Source organism: Solanum verrucosum, unplaced genomic scaffold, assembly GCF_900185275.1.
Source record: "Solanum verrucosum unplaced genomic scaffold, falcon-dt-bn FXZP01000004.1, whole genome shotgun sequence".
In the NCBI taxonomy this organism is placed as follows: domain Eukaryota; kingdom Viridiplantae; phylum Streptophyta; class Magnoliopsida; order Solanales; family Solanaceae; genus Solanum; species Solanum verrucosum.
Window position 1 is genome coordinate 526282 of NW_026020212.1, and position 19505 is coordinate 545786.

Below are 19505 nucleotides of genomic sequence, written 5' to 3' on the forward strand. Positions count from 1 at the left end.
TAGTTGTTATGAATTTTTTATCATTTAAAATGTAATGTTGAAGTTATTATATACAAGTTTGTATTACTTTTATTTGACATGAGTTTGAACTAGTGAATCTTATAAATATAAATTTGTTTAGTGAAATTTTATTTGCATTAAGTGTGTTATTCAATAAGATTATTTATTTATAGTATTTTTAAGGCTTAATGTAAATCAAATTCCATTTTTATTATTATGATAATAATAATTTTATAAAACTCCACAAATCAAATTATGTAAATATTGATCTTATATCACAAAATATTAAATCTACAAAAACAAAAAATTTAAAATATTGAGATGATATTGTGAAGGTTCTAAATCGTCACAAATTGATACTATAAAACCTCCACAAATTTATTAGTCATTTTGTGGGGGGAGTCGTGGAGGTTTACTAAAACCGCTATAAATATGCTCGTGGCAAGAGTAATTGTAGCGTTTTAAAAAACCGCCACAATTTAATTTGTGGGTTCCCAAAAACGCCACAAATTGACAAAATGACCCCATAAATTGAGCATTTTTTTTGTAGTTTATTTTAGCCACAAAATTGACATTGAACTTTGGGTAGAAAACTCAAAAAGAATCTTGTACATAAACATTGAAAATATTATTAACTCCATGCATTTGAAACTATACTCCTATTGCAATGTCAATGTTTTAAAATTTAATACTTCCACTAGCAATGTTGATACACATAATTAAGAATAATCAATGAGTATGGAATGTTTTGTAGCTAATTGTAAGAAATTGCATCCTGTCTGAAAATGCTTTCCATCTAAGGTAACATGCCCAAAAAGGAAAAAGCTTACTATATGCATCCAAAACCCTCCAATTATGGGCTCATAAAGTTATTTGGTACAAAATTATTATCATCCAAAACCTTCCAATTATGAATTACTGCAACTTGTTCTTCAGAGTGTGTATGGAGGGTCCCAATTAGTGATGGATAAAAGCAGGAGCGGATCACCCACGTGGGTTTCAGGGATATCTGAACCCTCTTAGCAAAAAAGTTACACTATATGTATACTATAAATTTTGTGTAATTCTGTAGATATAATAATTTTAAACACCCTCATGAACAAGAAGCAAACTGTGGTGTAGTGGTAGATCTCCTTTTAAATTGACTCTCATGTCGAGGGTTTAAATCCCATTGTGAACATTTTGTTTTTTAAGCTTCAGATTTAAACCCATTGTGAAATTTTTTTTAAGCTTCTCTTCATTTAGTTTCAGGACTAATAAAAACCTGCTAAAAGGGTAGATTTAAACCCAAAAAAAAATTAAACATGAAAGAAAATTTAAACGTGATGAAAGGTCTTTTGTAACGGAGCTAACTTTTTATACTATATATATACACTACTTCTTAGAATTGTGTTTTGTTGGCTTATTAATACGTTTATACTTTTATTTTTTGAACTTCTTGAATGAAAATCCTGAATCCGCTGTTGGATAAAAGAATGGTCATTGATAGAAGGAATGTTTGAATTAATTTGAATAAAGTTGGAAAAATAGAAGAAAGAGGGTGGGTGGGTGGGTGTAAAAATTAAAGGACAGCACAATAAGAAACAAAGTTGTCATGTTAGTGGATTATGCAAGAACAATTTTCAGTATTTACATTTAAAAAAAAAAAACTTTTAACAATAAAACAAGAGCAAAAATAGGGTGTACCATGCTATTTCTACTGCATTCAAGAAATTAAAGGAAGTTTTTTTTTGTTTTCGTCTTACACTAGGGTGTGTTCGATCGGTATGGGGGGAATTGAAAAATATTTTTCAATTTTATTCGTGTTTCAAAAATTTTGTAAAAAATTTAAAAAATAATTTCCTTAAAAATAAGAAAAATGACTTATCTAATAAGAATAATAATAAAACAATTAAGTACCACAATTGACATATATTCCACATGACCACACCCCTACCTCAACTCGCGAATTTGTCTATATTATATATAAATTAATTTAGAATTATATTCTTTTTGCTTAAGTTATAAAAAAATAAGTAAGAAATTTACTATTTTTTAAAAAATATTTTCTTTTCGTATCCTGAGTCACACACCCTATGTCCATCCAATTATATTTTTTCAAGACTTCTGAAAATCAACTAATATCCTCTCAACCATGCATTTGGAGTCCTCACTTTTCTTTTCATTTTTAAAAATGTTTTATCGGGTGTATACAAACTCTAAAAGATAGATAATATGAATTGAGAAAATATATTTTTATAATATGCTTAAAAATGAGTTTATGATATGCTTTGTTCTCTTAGAGGTTGAATTATTTTTTTATTAATACATGCGTGTATATATATGTGTACATTAGGGGAGGAGCTAGAGATAAAGATATGAGCTTCAAATTTTGATTTTGTCTCTGATATACATAAAGGTTAGAACCTTGTTTTCAATAAATAATACAATATTGTACAAATTAAGTGTGAATAAGAAGTTTGCAGGAGAAGAATATATTTTCATGTCCTCATTTAGATGACATTGCCTTTCCGAGCATCTGTGGGTCGTTTTATCACCCGGGTCGGGTCTAGTATGTTTTGTGGATTTATGGATCGAAAATCAGTAATTTTCGTTCAAACCCTATATATAATATATGCACTCTCTCTGTGTTACAATTTATGTGACAATACTTGAATCTCGAGAGTCAAATGAAAAATCTTTAGTTTCAAAAAAATTAAAGATTCTATATCCAAATTTAATGGTCAAAATTAATTAAGATGTTTGAATTCTGATTAGCACAAAGTACCTGTAAATGAACATAGATGGAATAGTAAAATATTTATAAATATTTTACTGTAAATACAATTATTACAGTATGTTAACTTAAAATTATTATAAAAATTCAAAAACTTTAAATATTGAATCTCACTTCGTTAACGAAAGATTGTAGTAGCAACTTATCCTTAATAATTGATTGAGAATCAGACTTTTGGACTCACTGCACTAAGAGAAAATATTTTTGGATTCGTCTTGTCATATTCTGTCGATGTCATTTACAAAAGAAATATTTGAATGGTCAATGAATAGTCATAACCAGCAATTTAGACTTTTTAATATTGATCTATGTAAGAATTGATGCAAAAAAAATAGGGAATTTTTTCTGAGTATATTGGTAAAAGAAGTATTTATATTATCCTATACTAAAAAAAAAAATTAAAAATTGTACACTTGTCCTAAAGTTATTGAATAATGCTCCAACAAAAATAACCAACTAATATTCCCTCATGGTCTCCGGATATTGACCCTAAGCTCCTCTATTCGCTTCTATATTATAATAAAGTAATCGTGATGTATAGTATTCTTAACATAATTTTTAAATAACATATGTTATTTCCTCTGTATTTTGAAAGTCAATCAAATTTTTAATATATTTTTTAAATACTTTATTTTGCTAATTATTATAATTTATAGTATAATTTTTATAGTAATTCATAAATATATAACATACTAAGAAAGAACATAAGACATATAAATTAAAACGGAAAAATTATTAAATTATAATTATTTTTTATCAATTTTTCCTTGTGAGCAGGGGTGTTATATATTGTGAGAATAAGTAGAAGATGAGGGCTTGACCATACCTCAATATACAACACAAGGATAAAACTCTTATCCTTCACAAAAGGAGGGTTAGGAAATAATTATCTACAAACTAACCCCTGCACTCACTATAATAAAAATAACTTTTAACGGTAATAAATTAAATATATACATTAATAAAGAGTGTTACAATCTTTACCAATATTATTTAATATTTAGATTCAATGTGGCTATAGGCTTTAGGGACATTTACAAAGAGTGTTAATTACTGCTAAAAGTATATATTTAGCAGCAATTGAGCTATTAACGTTAATTAATTGTAATTAAAGATCATTTTTGATGTAGTAATAGATAAAATAAGTAATTAGCTAACAAAAAAGTTAGTCTTGTCATATTTGAGTCTAATGAATGACATTTGGTACCATTACATGAAAGGAAAGTAGCCCAACCTATATTATTCTTTAAACAATATGCCCTTAAATTCTGTCTCAACTATCACCTCTATATTTCCATGTGTTTATACTAATTTAAAAAAGAAAAGGCTCAAATATATCATCAAATTATTAGAAATAACTAATCTATGCCGTTACAATTTAGGCTCATTTATACTATTGCCTTTACAAAAAAAGGTTCATTCGTACATACTACTATTTTTTAACAGAAAATACATCTTGCAAAATCATTTATGTCACATGGAACGTCACCTAATTATTAAAAAGACTCAATATTTAACTAAAATCAAAATTAAAATCAGACCCTATTATGAGTTTTATTTAAATGTTACTATTAAAAATGATATAAATAAATCATTTCTAATAATACGATGATATATCTGAGCTTTTTTTCTTGAAAATAAAATAAAAATAGAGATGGAACTATTTGACTTTATAGTGGATTATCTTTCCTCTTTCTATCAAGAAGAGTAAGAGAGGCATATCCCTCTTCCACCTTAGTGGTTGATATGGATCCCAAGGCATTCAAGTCATTGGTGTTGGAATTTTGAGTTTTAAGGAAGTAAAAATCGACCATGATCAACATCTGATCAAGATGACCACAAATAGTATTTGAGTAAAATAAAAATGTATTTTCAAGCATGTATTTTTAAATCAAAAGGACAAAAATAAGGTAAAATTTATTAGTTATAATTCCTAATTTATAAGTCAAAAGCTATAAATTCAAGATTTTGCTCACTGTCAAAGCACATTTTGTGAAGTGTTCTCCTGTCCCAACTCTCATGCACATACATACAAACGACATAATAACTGTTGTTTATATGCTTTATCTTAGATATATAAGTATGTCAACTTCATTCTATCCTTAATGGATTTTGTTCTCCACAAGTTTATATGTTCAATTCCTATTACGTTTGACTTTTATCAATCTTCAAAATAACATGTTTTTAGAAAATAATAGTTTTAAAACTATATATTTATTCCAAGTCATGTGCTTCTATTGTGATAATAAAGTATAGTGAACATAGGCAACACTTTGCACCAATTTTGCTATCGATGGGGCATCATATCTTTTATGTTTTGAACACTGCCATAGGTTTATGCAAAGAAATTAAAAGAATTTAACATCTATTATATATGCAAAATATAATATAACTTTATTTTATGAAGAATATTCGGATAAACTCCTTGTTAGGATTTTGCCGTGATTTTCTTACCTTATTTGAAATTTATTTTTTTCCTTAAAGATAAGTCAAAGTATTATCATAAATGCTTGAACTTTTTCTGAAAGGAAAATATGATTTTCTTATATTTGGTTTATTCTTTCCTTAGATGAATAATTTGGAGATCTATAAATTGAAGATCCCTATTCTCATAGCATAACACAATAGAATCCACAATGTAGTTGTTTAGAGAGTTTTGTTTATGGGGAGATTTTCTCTCTACAGTTTTTATGCTTTTTATTAGTTTTTAATTATGTAGACCAATGGTCATATCAAATAATAATACTATATCCTTTAGTATAGTTTTATGTGTCGTCTAATTTATCAACCATATTATTTGCAATTGTAAGCTTCCGCATGACGCCCTAATCACCCTTCATAACCCAACACTCCTTACGGTATCCTAGCTCCAGACATATCGAAGAGATGGAGATTCTATGTAGAGATACAAAACAAGGGACTTACAAATTCTAATTTGAGAAAATTAATGATCTCTTAAGATTCGTTATAATATAAACTAAGAAAATGTTATATAAAAATCTCTTGTATTTTATTTACTGATTTTATCTTTTATATTTTATATGACATAATGTCATAATCAAAAGAAAATCTGTAATGGACCATGAAACTGATCTCGATTATAAACACAATATTTACGTTGAACATCAATAATTCTACAAATCTTAAAAACAAAATTATATTCTGAAGTGCAAGTTTCAACGTTAAATATTAAACTTCCTAATCTAATTCACAAAAATAAAATGTAAAAAAATAATAATAAATGTGACACATTTTATTCAAATTTAAAATGATAGTCCATATTCCTAATCAATATAACTCAGAATATGGGTGGCATTGCGTTGACCAAACTCATATATATAATGATTGTGTGGATAGAGATAAGATAAGAATACAAATCTACATAGCATCTTTTTGGTCAATTCAACTTGAAAATCGAAATGAGATCTGAATATTAGATAGGGTTGGTGTATATATCACAAATTATAATAAATTATCGTTGAAAATAAAATGATAAAAATGAACAAACAAATATTTAAGTTGAGGTGCAGATATCTCGCTCTCTTTAAGGGGATTCAAGATATAATTTTCATCAGTCAAGTAGTATATTGTTGAGTTGTCCCTTCCAGGATACGAATAGTCCAACAACGTCGTGTGACTTAAACAACTCTAGATTAGCTTAAGAGACTCCTCTGTTTATATCCTCCACACTCGAAAGAGATACTATAGGAACTACTTTAGATTAGTTCCTCTTTTGTATATAGATCAACCTTATTATTGTTACTATTAAATAAAATCCTTCCGTTATTAGGCAAAAAGTAAATAAATTGGAGACTTAGAATGTTTTCTTTGTCTCAATTCTCTCTTTCACTACACTAACATCAAAATATAAACACAATATAATACTTCTCATATTTTTCCTCTACTACAATTCAAGGAATATTTTATTCCATTAAAAATTTGTAATTGCACTCCTCCATTAAATTTTGAAATCTATCATTTCATCTTAGTTAACTCTGTTAGAATTACCGGCACCAATCAATTAAATCATTTTTTTTTAAATCTAGTTTATTGACTAACTTTATCCTTTATTATTATACATAACTTATTTCACATGATGGATATAAAATTCACCTGCTAGGTTTCACGTAAAAAACTTATAAGTAATCATAAGGGGTTGTCTTCTATCTCAAATCAACTAATTATTATTTCACTAATTTGTTTCGTTATTATCCAATCTATTACAGATATATTGACTCATAATAGATGTAGAAATCTCACGTAAGTATGGAGAAATCAAGGATTGTATTGGTGAAAATAATGTTGAGTTACAAGCTCCTTATATAGGGAAACAATTGTAGAGTCCTAAGTTAACTATACTTAGAGTCCTACTACAATACCTATTACTACTATAATAATAAAATAATTATAAATAATTTAATCCTAGTTATACTATAATCCTAATCGGAATCTAATTATAGTCGTAATATAATCCTAATTAATATAAGTAGTCTAATCCTAGTGCGACTCTAATTCTACAGCAGTGTTGTAAACTCGTAGTTTGGACCTGTTCCTTTGACATGTTCCAATCATCAGCTTCCTTCATCTTCAGCACTTCGATGTAGATACGTCAGTCAACTTCGTTGAACCTGTTCCAATCGTCAACTTCCTTCTCCTTCAACAATAGAGTCTCACCTTTTAATAGATTAAAATAATAAATCAAACTACATAGATCATAATAATTATATCAAGATTAAGATTAATTTAAGTAAATGTAATGGACTTGAGTATTTGTTTTTTAATATTCAGAATGTAAACAAACATCTCTACTTGATCCGTTCAATATCTAGAGAGAATGTACTAGTACAAGAAGTTAAAATATGACCACTCTAATAATTACGATCAAATAAAATTTAATCTTGTATGTTACAATCACCAAGATGTTTGCCCCTACTTCATCTTTGATTGTGAACATTGATTTATAACTTATAAGAATGACAATCTTAATCTTCCGTGCATGAGTTAAATAAGAATTGTAGTGTTTATAATTGAACAACAACTACTAAAGAACCAGATCTTTATCATGTATACTAAAAAATTGGATTATAGAAGTTCAATTAATCCGGATCCTTCGCAAAAGACTAGACACGTCTAATGATCAGCTGACACCACGCAGATTTCAAGTGCAAAAATGATTTTTTGATTTATGACATCGACGGTTCAAGGAATTTGGTTATAGAATTTTAATCTAAAAATTGTTTGAATTTTTAGATTGATCGTGATTTTTTACTTCTTGAACAAAAAAATTGAAAACATTAAAAGTGCCACATAAATCCACTCCCTTTTCTCTGATACAACCATATCCCCTCTCGGATATATCCCTCCCTTCTCTGATACATCACTCCCTCTCGCCGATACATCCCTATCCCCTCTCGGATACATCCCTCTCCTCTCGAATACATCTCTCCCCCTCTCAGATGCATCTCTCTCCTATGTATTTGGATGTCCTATCCCCTCTCTGATACATCCCTCTCTTATGTATCTGGATGTCTAGTGATGTATCCGGAAGTCCAAGTGATGTATCCGAAATTCATAAATTTTTAAGAGATTTTTGTAATTTGAAAAAGAGTAGGGAAATAATGTAATTAGCTCTTAACATTATGAGATTTATGTAAATTATACTACTTATTTTCTATTGTTTGGTAAGTAAGCAAGAAAATATTATCATGAAAGTTTTGTGTTATCTAGCAAAACACCATGGAGACTGGATGAGATGGGGAGTGGGGTTCGGAGGAGGGATGGTCAAGGGTTGGGGAAATTGAGCGTGTAGGATGGAGATAATAAACTTGAAATGACACTTGCTTTTCAGAGAAGCCATTTTTCTCATTTTTAATGAACTTATTTGCGAGATATGTTTTTGACTAATCAAACGTAAGAAAATTAAACATAGATCTAGAAAATATTTTCCTCCATACCATTACCAGTGGTGTGTGTAGATCTTGTCACGATTTTGAGAAAATAGAGAAATTATTTTCAATATTAAAAAGTAGTGTTTATTATCCTCCACATATCCATGACATAAGAAAAAGATACTCCTACACTAAATCAAATTTTGTAACAACCAAACTTTATAGTATATGATCAATCAGTAACTGAAACCTAAATATAGAAATAGTACTATCAATCTGTCAAGTTGTTGAAACAACTTCCTTTTCCACGCAAACATAATTCATAATTCAAACCGACTCCAATTACGAATTCGACTGAATTCAATTTTTTTAATATATATATATATATATAATTACTAAAATCTCAACCAATATTAATTTTTAAACCCCTAATTTCAATTGTATGGTGAATTTAATGATAATAACCTTACAACAATAATCCAACTTGTTTGAATGGTTGTTACCTATTATATTGTATTATACAATATTTTTGCGATTGTTAATTAAATTTTATTATACTATGTTTATGACTTTATGTCATTAAGTTCAGTGTTGTGTAGTGACGCAAAGTTCCATAACGATTGATTTTGTGTGATTGTGTCATTACATTAATCTTTTATCCTACATTTTTTTTATAATATATTTTCCTCGTATCGTTCATTTCTTTAGATTTATCCTTTAGATTGTTGAAGTGTGACATTATATATGTAATGACGAAAAACGATACAGTCTATCCTTTAGAAATAATACTACTAATACAGTATGTCTTATTGAGTCTTACATGAGCAGAAGATGATGAATTGTACAAGGTATGAGTATATGAAAAGTATATTAATTAGCTCGACATCTCTCAACACAAATGGACATATTATATATATATATATATATATATATACTAGTTTTGGACACGTGTTGCACTTGAATCTCAACTAAAAATTGATTCTTGTAATATGAGTCATGTTAAACTGCATGGTTATGAGTATCACAAACTGTTTAGTATGGAAATACAAATTGAAATAAATGAACAATCAGCCTATTTGAGTGACTTCTTTGTTGATTGGCCAATGATTTTAGATATTCTCTGAACCTATAAAAATTGAGCAAGTAAATTAAGTTTGGTAGTATTAATTAATTACCCCTTCAATTTAGGGTCTTCACACTTTTTAGAATAGTATATTTGAATTGTTGGAAGGTGCATGAAACAATCCTCTCTATTAATATGATTCAATGCAGCAAAATTATCATCAACAGAAGGATTTTTCTTTTCTTTTCAACTTTTCTTTTATAGAACTTTTCTGTACAAAATTATTAATAGGGATAGTTTTTAAGTGAAGGGTAAAACGGCCACATATTTTTCGTACTTTCTTTTATAATCTTTTTAAAAAAGAACGGCTCATTCCTTTTTTGACAACTCTTTAATTCTAAGTTTTTGCATGATATGGTTAAGACCGCAATATTAAAAGGTATTTTGGTATACATATCTTTAATTTAGGATCTCAAGATTCAAAAATTTCTTACCTTTTTAAACACCGTGTCATATTGAAACGGAGGGAGTACCTTTTTTGAATGGTGTGAGTGCACCAATTACTTCACCTCAAATTATATGTATGTGTCTTACATAGTCTTACTACAAGATTATATGAACATAAATTAACTCGAAATGAATCGACTATATATATACCTTTTTTCCAATTGGGTTGTGAGTGCACGTGCACTCAAATGACTTCCGACTATACATATATACATACATATACGTCTTATAGAGCTTTACATGAATAGGAGAGAATAAAATGTAGCCAAAGATGACCTGCCGATACGTCATTGCAATATTGGGCTACAACATCTCGGCAAGTCATCCTTGGCTGCAATCCACTCCCTACCTCTTCATGCAATGACTCTCTAGACAATTTATGAGCAAAAAAGAGATCTCCACAAGTAGAATACGAGAAAATGATTTATTATGGATCACAAATTTCATGTAGCTCTTAGACTGACTCAATGGGCATACTTGTTGTGACTATTTATAGGCAAAGGAGGAAAAAAAAAGTATTGAGACAGAATTTATTCATATATGTCCCAAAATAAACATGACTTATTGACTTTACCAAAAGTGGAAAATGCCCATGCCTAATGCATTGCACAACAAATTAAAACTTTGAATATGGTCCAATTTGGACCAAAGGATATATAGAGTGGAAGGATAATATTGGACCACATGTAAATAAAGTATTGGTTGAAGTGCTCCATTTTCTCATCATAATGGAACCTGTTCAGATATTATAACTTTTGGTGGTGATGGGTGTGGGGTGGGGAGGGGGCGCAAACAATTTAATTTGGTTTGATTTTTCAGTTTGGATAGATTTTTACTCAAACTATGAAGACCCTACTGTAGAAACGATCTAATGTGATTGATGGAAAATGATCTAATGTGAATTGCTTCACCTACCGAGTTGGGTTTAGGTATCATTGCAACAAATCAAACAATTGATTAGAAATAATATCAGTATAACTAATTTCAAATTTTACTAGTACACCCTATTTAGTACTTTTTCATGTACAATTGATGATGTGATGCACTTGATACAAATGAGGGTACAATGACTAGTATTATTATTATAGTTGATGCAAGATTGCTAGTAAAGAAGTTATTACTTTATGTATAAGTTGTAGTACAATGTTTGGTAACTAGTTAAAAAATAAATTATTTATGCATAAAATTAATACAATATTTGATTTGCAATTTAAAGTTTTTGTATATGACAAATACTTGCATACCTAAGGAAATTGGTGTAGTATCTTTACGCAGAGTAGAAAATGGAATAACTAATCTAACAAACTACCAAACGAATTGCATAAACTAAAAATTACCACCCATGAAACAAGCATGCAAAATGATTTAGTTCTAAATAAAAATTTATGGTTCCATTCAGTACAAAATTAAGTTGTGTTGCTCAAAAAAACATGTTTGACCTATTAGAAACGCATAATTTTGCAACGATATGAACCCTATCTTCTAATAATATTCCAAAGCCATTAGGGAATTGGTAATCTTCAACAGTCTGCAAATTCAGAGCCATTAGATTGTTTCTTCATAAACTCAGCAACTACGCGGGAGGGATAAACACCAAATATCACACGCGGTAACAACAGGATAGTTGTGTCATCCTCCGTAGACATTTCACTTGAAGAGTTCTGGATTCAGCCAGTCCCTACCAAAATGAATTAGCAGAAGAAGAAGAAATCATAAGTAAATTATCGAAAACAATGTGGATGTAAGCATAGTTCAAGCAGATAATTGTATGTAGCTGTTACTTGCTAATGTCATCCAGATGGTCATCGAAATCCACGATGTCCTTCCATTTCCCAGATGAGACATAGTCTAGAAGAACAATATTTGCAGATGGTTCTTTGATTTTCAGAGAGCCGCTTGCATCAGCTCCCGCTAGTTTCCAGCTCCTAGATGATTCCTTAGTGTAAAGCTGAATAATGAAAAAGAACTAAAGTAAAGGAAACTACTACAATGACATGAATAACTTGTTCAAGAACACAACTATAAAATCACAGCTTTATACAAGCAGGACAAGTATTTTTATACAAGCAAGACTAAATTATGAAAACACAAATAATTGCCAAGAACGAGCTTTAAAGTCAAGCAGAACCTGGACCTCTGAATTAGCTTGTAGTGCAATATGTAACACAATTATAAAAGTAAGGAGAACCAGATTAATACAGAGAATAGTGACATTGACAATCAAGTATCACAAATTGTTGTCCAACAGATTTCAAAATAATCACATCTAGCACCACCGGGAGTATGTATGCAAGGGTGTGGGCCTAATGGTTAATGAAGTGGTTGAAATGACAGCGGAGATAAAAGTCCTAGGCGCTTTCTTCCCATCTATCCAAGCCTTGGTGAACATTATTACCTGATACTTGTGTTGGTGAAAGATAGTACGTGCCCCGTGAAACTAGTCAACGTGTGCACAAACTGAACCGAAACCGAACACCACGATTACCCAAAAAAAACAAAAAAGTGAACTGCTGGAAATATTGGTAAAGGGGGCATCATAAAGAGAATCTGATTTAGATTATGCAAACAAATTAATTATCCAGCAATGCTTTATTGATAAGGAATTCCAAAACTACACCAAGAAGAATCTGAAGTTCAAAATTCTCAGGCCAGCGGTCTATTGGAACTCATCATAAGAAGCCAAGTACTCATACCAGATAGTTCTCTGTTTTTCACATGAAGATGAAAGCAACTGAAAACTTAATTTCATCTGACTAAGTTAAAACAACTTTCTCCTCTGTTGCAAGATAAGCACGGTGATTCATCTTCATCCCATATTAAAACAGAGCAAATACGGTCCACTTCAAATTCAAACTTGGGTGCTGATATTGTTTTCCCCCTGAAGATGTTGCAATGGGCTTTCTAATTCTTTTTACATTCACGGGCAAATACAGAGATACCTCAAACTTGGCAGCAATTTTCAGATAGACACCACTAACTTTCATAGTGATTATTTGAACAATTCCACTTGACAAAAATATATCTCGTGCACGCCTGTCACCGGCACGATACGTGCATGTCTACACCTAAATTTTAAGTGCATGAACACATAATTTTCGGTTGATATAACTTATATTAATTCCTTTTGTTTGTCATCCTCTCCGACCTGCTATGGTCGCCTTCACATCTTCAATGATTGCCTCATCTCCTCCTTTTTTAATCCCCTTTTTAACACCAATACTTAAAAGCAATTATCAGAAACAAAGCTAAGTTATTTAAACAAAATCAAACTCATCAATCAAAATTTTTGTAGGAAATGTTTTGACTGGCTTGCAATTCCTTTTGACTCAACCAAGTAACATTGGATAACAAGCCCATCTTCATAAACACAACGGGAATATAGTTCAACAAACCAGATAAAAAAAGTTTGGGTCAAAGTCATCAAACCCATCATTGAGCCATAACTAAATGAGTTCTCACTTTATTCATTGTACTTACCCTCAATTTTTCCACCTCAGATGGGTTCTCAACTTTCCATCTTTCATCAACCCATCATTATGTTCATCTTTGTAGCCAAGAATGATTTCAAGAACAAGTTGTTCTCCTCAACAATGTGTTATAGAAATGAACACATCTTCGATGGAAATACAAAGAGAATATCCAATTTTCAATCTCTTTGTTATCAAATGATATTGCCTTCGAGACCTTAACAAGAACCCTAAGGAAGAGTTTCAACTATTTAAGAATATAATGTATTTAGTGTCCTATATGGAAAATGATTGTGTAGAATATATCCATAAATAGGGATTTGATACCATCGGGCCAATCATGTTAAGCCCTTGATGGTAGTGCTATGGTTTGGTCCAGAAAAATGGTCACCTGGTTTCGTTTTCAGGGACAAGCAGCTTTCTTGTGACCTACTTGTTTGCAATCCCAGCATTTGATTTCTTAATCAAAGCTGAGGCCCAATAGGATTTATGAGACCTACCTTGGTTACCACTCAGTATATTAGCATGACCACTAAAACCACCTGAATGACAAGATTGCCCATGTTTTTTTGTAAAAGAAGAAAAGAACAAATATACCATCGAACTATCAAAATGGCTCTGCCATGCCACTCGTTATTAGTTGTGCATATTTTTGTCATTGCCGTGACACAATTTGCACATTCGTGCCACTTACCACTAACAGCTCAAATAGCCAGTTTAAATACCAATTTTTGGTTTAAGAATACCGAATTGGACACTAACATCAAATTAAACAGGCCACATCACTAACATGTCCCACTTATTTTAAACCCATCCCAATTAGCTTTAACCGCTCCATATTAGAACCCGACCCAGTAATCTTTTTACCCAAACCCATAATCCATTCTCCTCAATTCCCTTACTCGACCAGACCCAAATCCTTAACCCTAAACTCAGTTCTTTTGGTGATTGATCGGGAAAAAGACTATTGCCAAAGGAGGCTTCATAGCTTGTTTATGAAGGACAAAAGGAATAGCTCATAAAGGTTGGTTCTCTATTTAAATAATTATTTAAGGTGGTGGGTAGAGAATCTTTTAATTTGGGGTTTCTTGTTTTTGTCTATGTAAAATCATAGCTTAATATGTAAAGTTTCAGTGTTTTTTATGGTTTTGTTCCTTTCTTTTATGGCCCCAAAATGTGTTGTCATTCTAGAGTTTTTATATTCACAGATTTTGCATAGCCTATGTATGTTGTTGATGTGGTCCCTCATTTTTTCCATTGCATGTGATCTTTATTGAAGCATGATTGACAAAGTGAAAGTGTGTTTCCACTATGGGGATGAATGAGTCTTTTCTCCTCAGTTATTCAATAGTAAGAAACTGGCGCACTTCTTTCATAAGTTTGACCCGAAACCTGCTTTCTTATAAAGATTCTTGTGAGGAGTTCAAGAAAGAGCTAGGGTTTATTAAAGCTAAACAATTGTTAGTTGCTAGCCCCGAGTAGGTACTATATTATTGATGGAGATGACGGTATTTTAGGGCTTTGCAGAGCCTTATTTGTCATGAGTTTGGAGTTATACACTTGTTTGCTGCGGACGAGACAAATTTGATCATCCATAATCATATCATTTTGCATCATATCGAAACATATCATGTAGACGTTGAGGTAGCATCTGATAATGAACATGTTATTGAGGACTATAATTTTGATTTTGAGTATGATGAAGGAATTGAGGTTATTAGTAGGTTGGAGAATTCTAAGGGAGTTGGAGAAGGATATGACATTTTCTGATATTGTGGAAGGTAGAAGGATAATGAACTACTATGCAATGGCTAATAAGTATGGCTTGAGGACGGAAAAAATTGATATTTATGACTTGGATGGCCCTTTAGATATATTTCAAGATTATAATAATCATCCTTGAAGCTCCCATCTAACTTCTCAAGGGCCATCAACGTAGCCCTTTTAAGCTTGGATTTTGTCACATTCAGATTGAGATCAGTCTCCAATCTCCCTCTCATGTCCTTAACAGTGTACTTGGAATTGTTTTGTACTCCCTCCGTCCTGATTTAAGTGTCTTACTTTCATTTTTGATCTATCCCAAAAAGAGTGTCTCTTCCTATCTTTAGTAAGTTTTTCAATTCCAACACTCTTCTAGGCAAATTTAAGACCACAAGATTTAAAGGAATACACACATATTTAATTTAAGACCACAAGATTCAAATGTTTTCTTTATTTCATAAGCATTGTGGACAATCAAACTAAGACACTTAAATTGGGACAGAGGGAGTAGATTTTTCTTCAAGTATTGTGCTAATGACTTCTCTTGGGTTTTTGTAACAAGGATCACAATTATGTTCTGATTTCAAGGTTTTGTTACTAAACCCAACCATCATTTTATCCTGTGAGATAGAACATCTAAAAGGGCATTCCAAGTTCACAAATATACCAAGTCCTAGTGGGATCAGTTTTACAATCCTCAAGTTATACCCATTAGCCATTGCATAGTAGTTCATTACCCTTGGCACAGAGAAGTAGGATTATCAACTGCTTTTCCTTCGTGCCGACTGGATTAATTAGAAACAACGCAGATAGAATATAAAATAAGGATTTTTATTTGTTCACCCAGCAGAAATAGAACATGAAGATTATTGTGCACATACAGACTTAGATGTGAACTTGATTTCCTCGACTCCCATAATTATCAAAACAAAAGGGCAGAGTTCTATATAGTCAAATAACAACACAAAGTTCTCTAGTAAATGGAAAAAGAATTAATAACCTTCCGCATTAAATAGAAACAAAAGAACTAAAGCAACCACATTATTCCAACTAACTTCATCACCAAGCAAAAAATGGGACAGATATAGAAGAGAAACCATATGGCAGCTAGAATTATTCTCAAGGAATGTATAAACCATATATAGGAAGTTGGTCACGTAGTCACTAATGCTTAATGCACCAAAAGTTCAAATTTGAATGGCATAATGACTGAAATTTGGCATCATTAATAAACTGGAAGGGGTAAGAATATGAAGAAGAATAAAAAGACTTAATTTAGTTCAAAAGCCAATAGCTCATTAAAATGAAATGTGCATACCTGCATAACAGGACTCCTGTCTTTGCCCTCCTTCAGTAAAGCTTCAAGCTTCTTGTTATCCAACTGTAAAATACAAGATAGTGGCACACATTAACCTCAAGCACTTTGTTAACTTACAATTTAAAGATTGGAACATTTTGAATTGGACTATGTTGAGTAAAAAAAAAAGGTACCAGAAGTAAAGCAGCTTGAGGGAAATATTTGTAGATATGATCACCAATATTCTTGGCCACATTTCCGACCTCAAAATCATCAGATCTTTCATTTGCGTGAAAATAACCCACAATACTCAAACCTTTATCAGCATAGTACTCCTCAATCTATCCAAATAAAATTAAACATGATAAGAAGAGACTTCCAAATAACTAAAACAAGTAGAAGGCATGGTATATATTTAGTTGAAAATTCTCCAAAAACATCCCTTTATACTCAGTTCAAATTTATTATCCTACAGATATAGTGGATATGAACCCACATCTACAAGTATTAACCTGTAATTATTAGGCCTGGGCATCAAGGTGAGCCGAGCCCGAGCAATTCGTGTACTTCAATTTCATTATCACAACTATCAGTGTACTTCAGTTACTACTAAATACAAACCTAATGCTCAATTTCATTATCAAAACAATTAGTATACTTCAATTGCTACTAAAATCCACTTTATTTCGAAGGGACGGGAACTGACCATGATAAGTGAAATTTCGAGTGGTGGAAGTAAGCCAATCTGAGAGTGGAACAACGGAACGGATTCGACAATTTCAACGTTGTCGCCGTTGCCGGAGATTCGGCCAAGAAGAACACCGTTGACGGAGGAAGTCTTGTGCTTAAGGGCATGAAGGATTAACTTGATGTAGGCATTTTGATGAATCTCGTAATTCGATTCGCCACCCATCTCTTCAAACAATCACTCTGAAAATCCCTATTCCGGCTGCCGGCCGATCGAATCTGACTGCGTCTTTGACTACTCCGATGTACTTGAGAATTTCGGCTATAAATTTTATTTATGAGAGGAGAATATATATATATATATTTAATATATTAAAGGATGAGAAAATTTTCATTTACTATTAATATTATCATTATCATAGTAACTATATAAAATATTAGTACTCAATTTAGTTTTTTAAAACATAATTAATAAGGATAATTTAATATTTTATTCGTCTTAAATTATTTATTGTGAAACATCAATTAGAAGATTATTTTTTTTAATTGTTATCTATGTCTAAAGATGTAATCTTTGTTTACTGAATTTCTAATGTATAATTGAGGTGTTTAGCTTTGGTTTAAATATTGTCATCGGATATAATTTGCATACAACTTGAACTTGTGTAAACAACTGTTTATGCTATTAAATCATTTAAAAAATAATTACAATTAATTCATATAAGTAAGATTAGTAATGACTCCTGTAAGATAATATATAAGGTAGGGTGAAAATTATTTACACCACAAACTTTGATTTAAAAATTTAATATTCTCCTCAACTTGAAAAATAATTATTCTCCCCATTTTTTATGCAAAATCTTTTCTACCCTCGTTATTTTTAATTCTTCATCTATATATATATATATATATATATATATATTAAATTCAAAATAAATTAATATATTAAATTCGGATCATATTATATTCAAAATAATTTTTTTAAAAATAAACAACAATATAAATTAATCAATTATATAAGTAATAAGTTCAACAAATACGAATTTAATTAAAATCCATTTTTTTTGTTGGATTAGTTCATTAATTTGAATTACAAATGATGAAACCACTTTGCTAAGCCTAAATTATCATCTTATTTTAGATGACCAATTCAATGCTACATGTCAAATGGGCATGTCATGCCAAGTTAAATGAAGAAGACGACAAAATCATGTCACATGTCAAAATAACATAGCATGCGTAGTCAAATTAAACTAATAGAAGTACACTGCGTGTACAAGTAATGTGTTCCAACCAATCAAATACGGTTATGTCACTTTCAGTCTGATTGGCCGAAAAGAGTTTATAAGTTGGTTTGAACACCACCATTAAAAAAAAGGACCTTGTGGTAAGAAAAAGAAAGGCCAAACACATATACAACCCCACTAACTTGCCCTCATTTTTCATTTTGGCACTCCAACTTAGAGCCTGTTTGGATGGGCTTTTAAGCTGGTCAAACTGGCTTAAAAGCCAGTTTTTGACTTATTAGAGTGTTTGACAATTATCAAAGTGACTTATTTTAAGTCAAAAATGACTTATTTTAAGCCAAAAGCTAAAAGCTAGGGGAGGGGAGCTTTTTTTTTTTTAACTTAAAAGCCCTTTTATGTTGACCAAGTATATTACCTTTTTGCCCTTAATTCTTTTATACAATTTCCAAATTGCCCATATTTTATTATTATTATTATTATTATTATTATTATTATTATTATATTATTTATAATTATTATTATAATAATAATAATTATTATTATTATTATTACTACTATTACTATTATTATTATTATTATTATTATTATTATTATTATTACTATTACTATTATTATTATTATTATTATATTATTATTATATTATTATTATTATGTTTATTATAATTATAATAATTATTATTATTATATTATTATTATTATTATTACTATTACTATTACTATTACTATTACTATTATTATTTTATTTTATTATTATTATTATTTTATTATTATTATTATTATTATTTTATTATTATTATTATTATTATTTATGA

General features: G+C 30.3%; 1 protein-coding gene across 1 annotated transcript; it reads right to left on the reverse strand.

Moving 5' to 3' along the window:
- Positions 1–11586: 11586 nt before the first annotated feature.
- LOC125830564 (ER membrane protein complex subunit 8/9 homolog) lies at positions 11587–17773 on the reverse strand. Its single transcript, XM_049509747.1, has 5 exons — positions 17466–17773; positions 16954–17100; positions 16781–16843; positions 12016–12182; positions 11587–11912 (listed from the first exon to the last, which is right to left on the reverse strand). The coding sequence occupies exons 1-5, from the start codon at positions 17670–17672 to the stop codon at positions 11882–11884; spliced, it is 615 nt and encodes a 204-aa protein (XP_049365704.1). The 5' UTR covers positions 17673–17773; the 3' UTR covers positions 11587–11881.
- Between the last annotated feature and the right edge of the window lie 1732 nt (positions 17774–19505).

Excerpts from the sequence above, each read along its gene's own strand:
- LOC125830564 (XM_049509747.1), bottom strand. The coding sequence starts at position 17,672 with ATGGGTGGCGAATCGAATTACGAGATTCATCAAAATGCCTACATCAAG. Across the intron at positions 17,101-17,465 it reads TCGAAATTTCACTTATCATG|ATTGAGGAGTACTATGCTGA; the intron begins GTCAGTTCCCGT and ends TTATTTGGATAG. Across the intron at positions 12,183-16,780 it reads ACAGGAGTCCTGTTATGCAG|CTTTACACTAAGGAATCATC; the intron begins GTATGCACATTT and ends TTCATTATTCAG.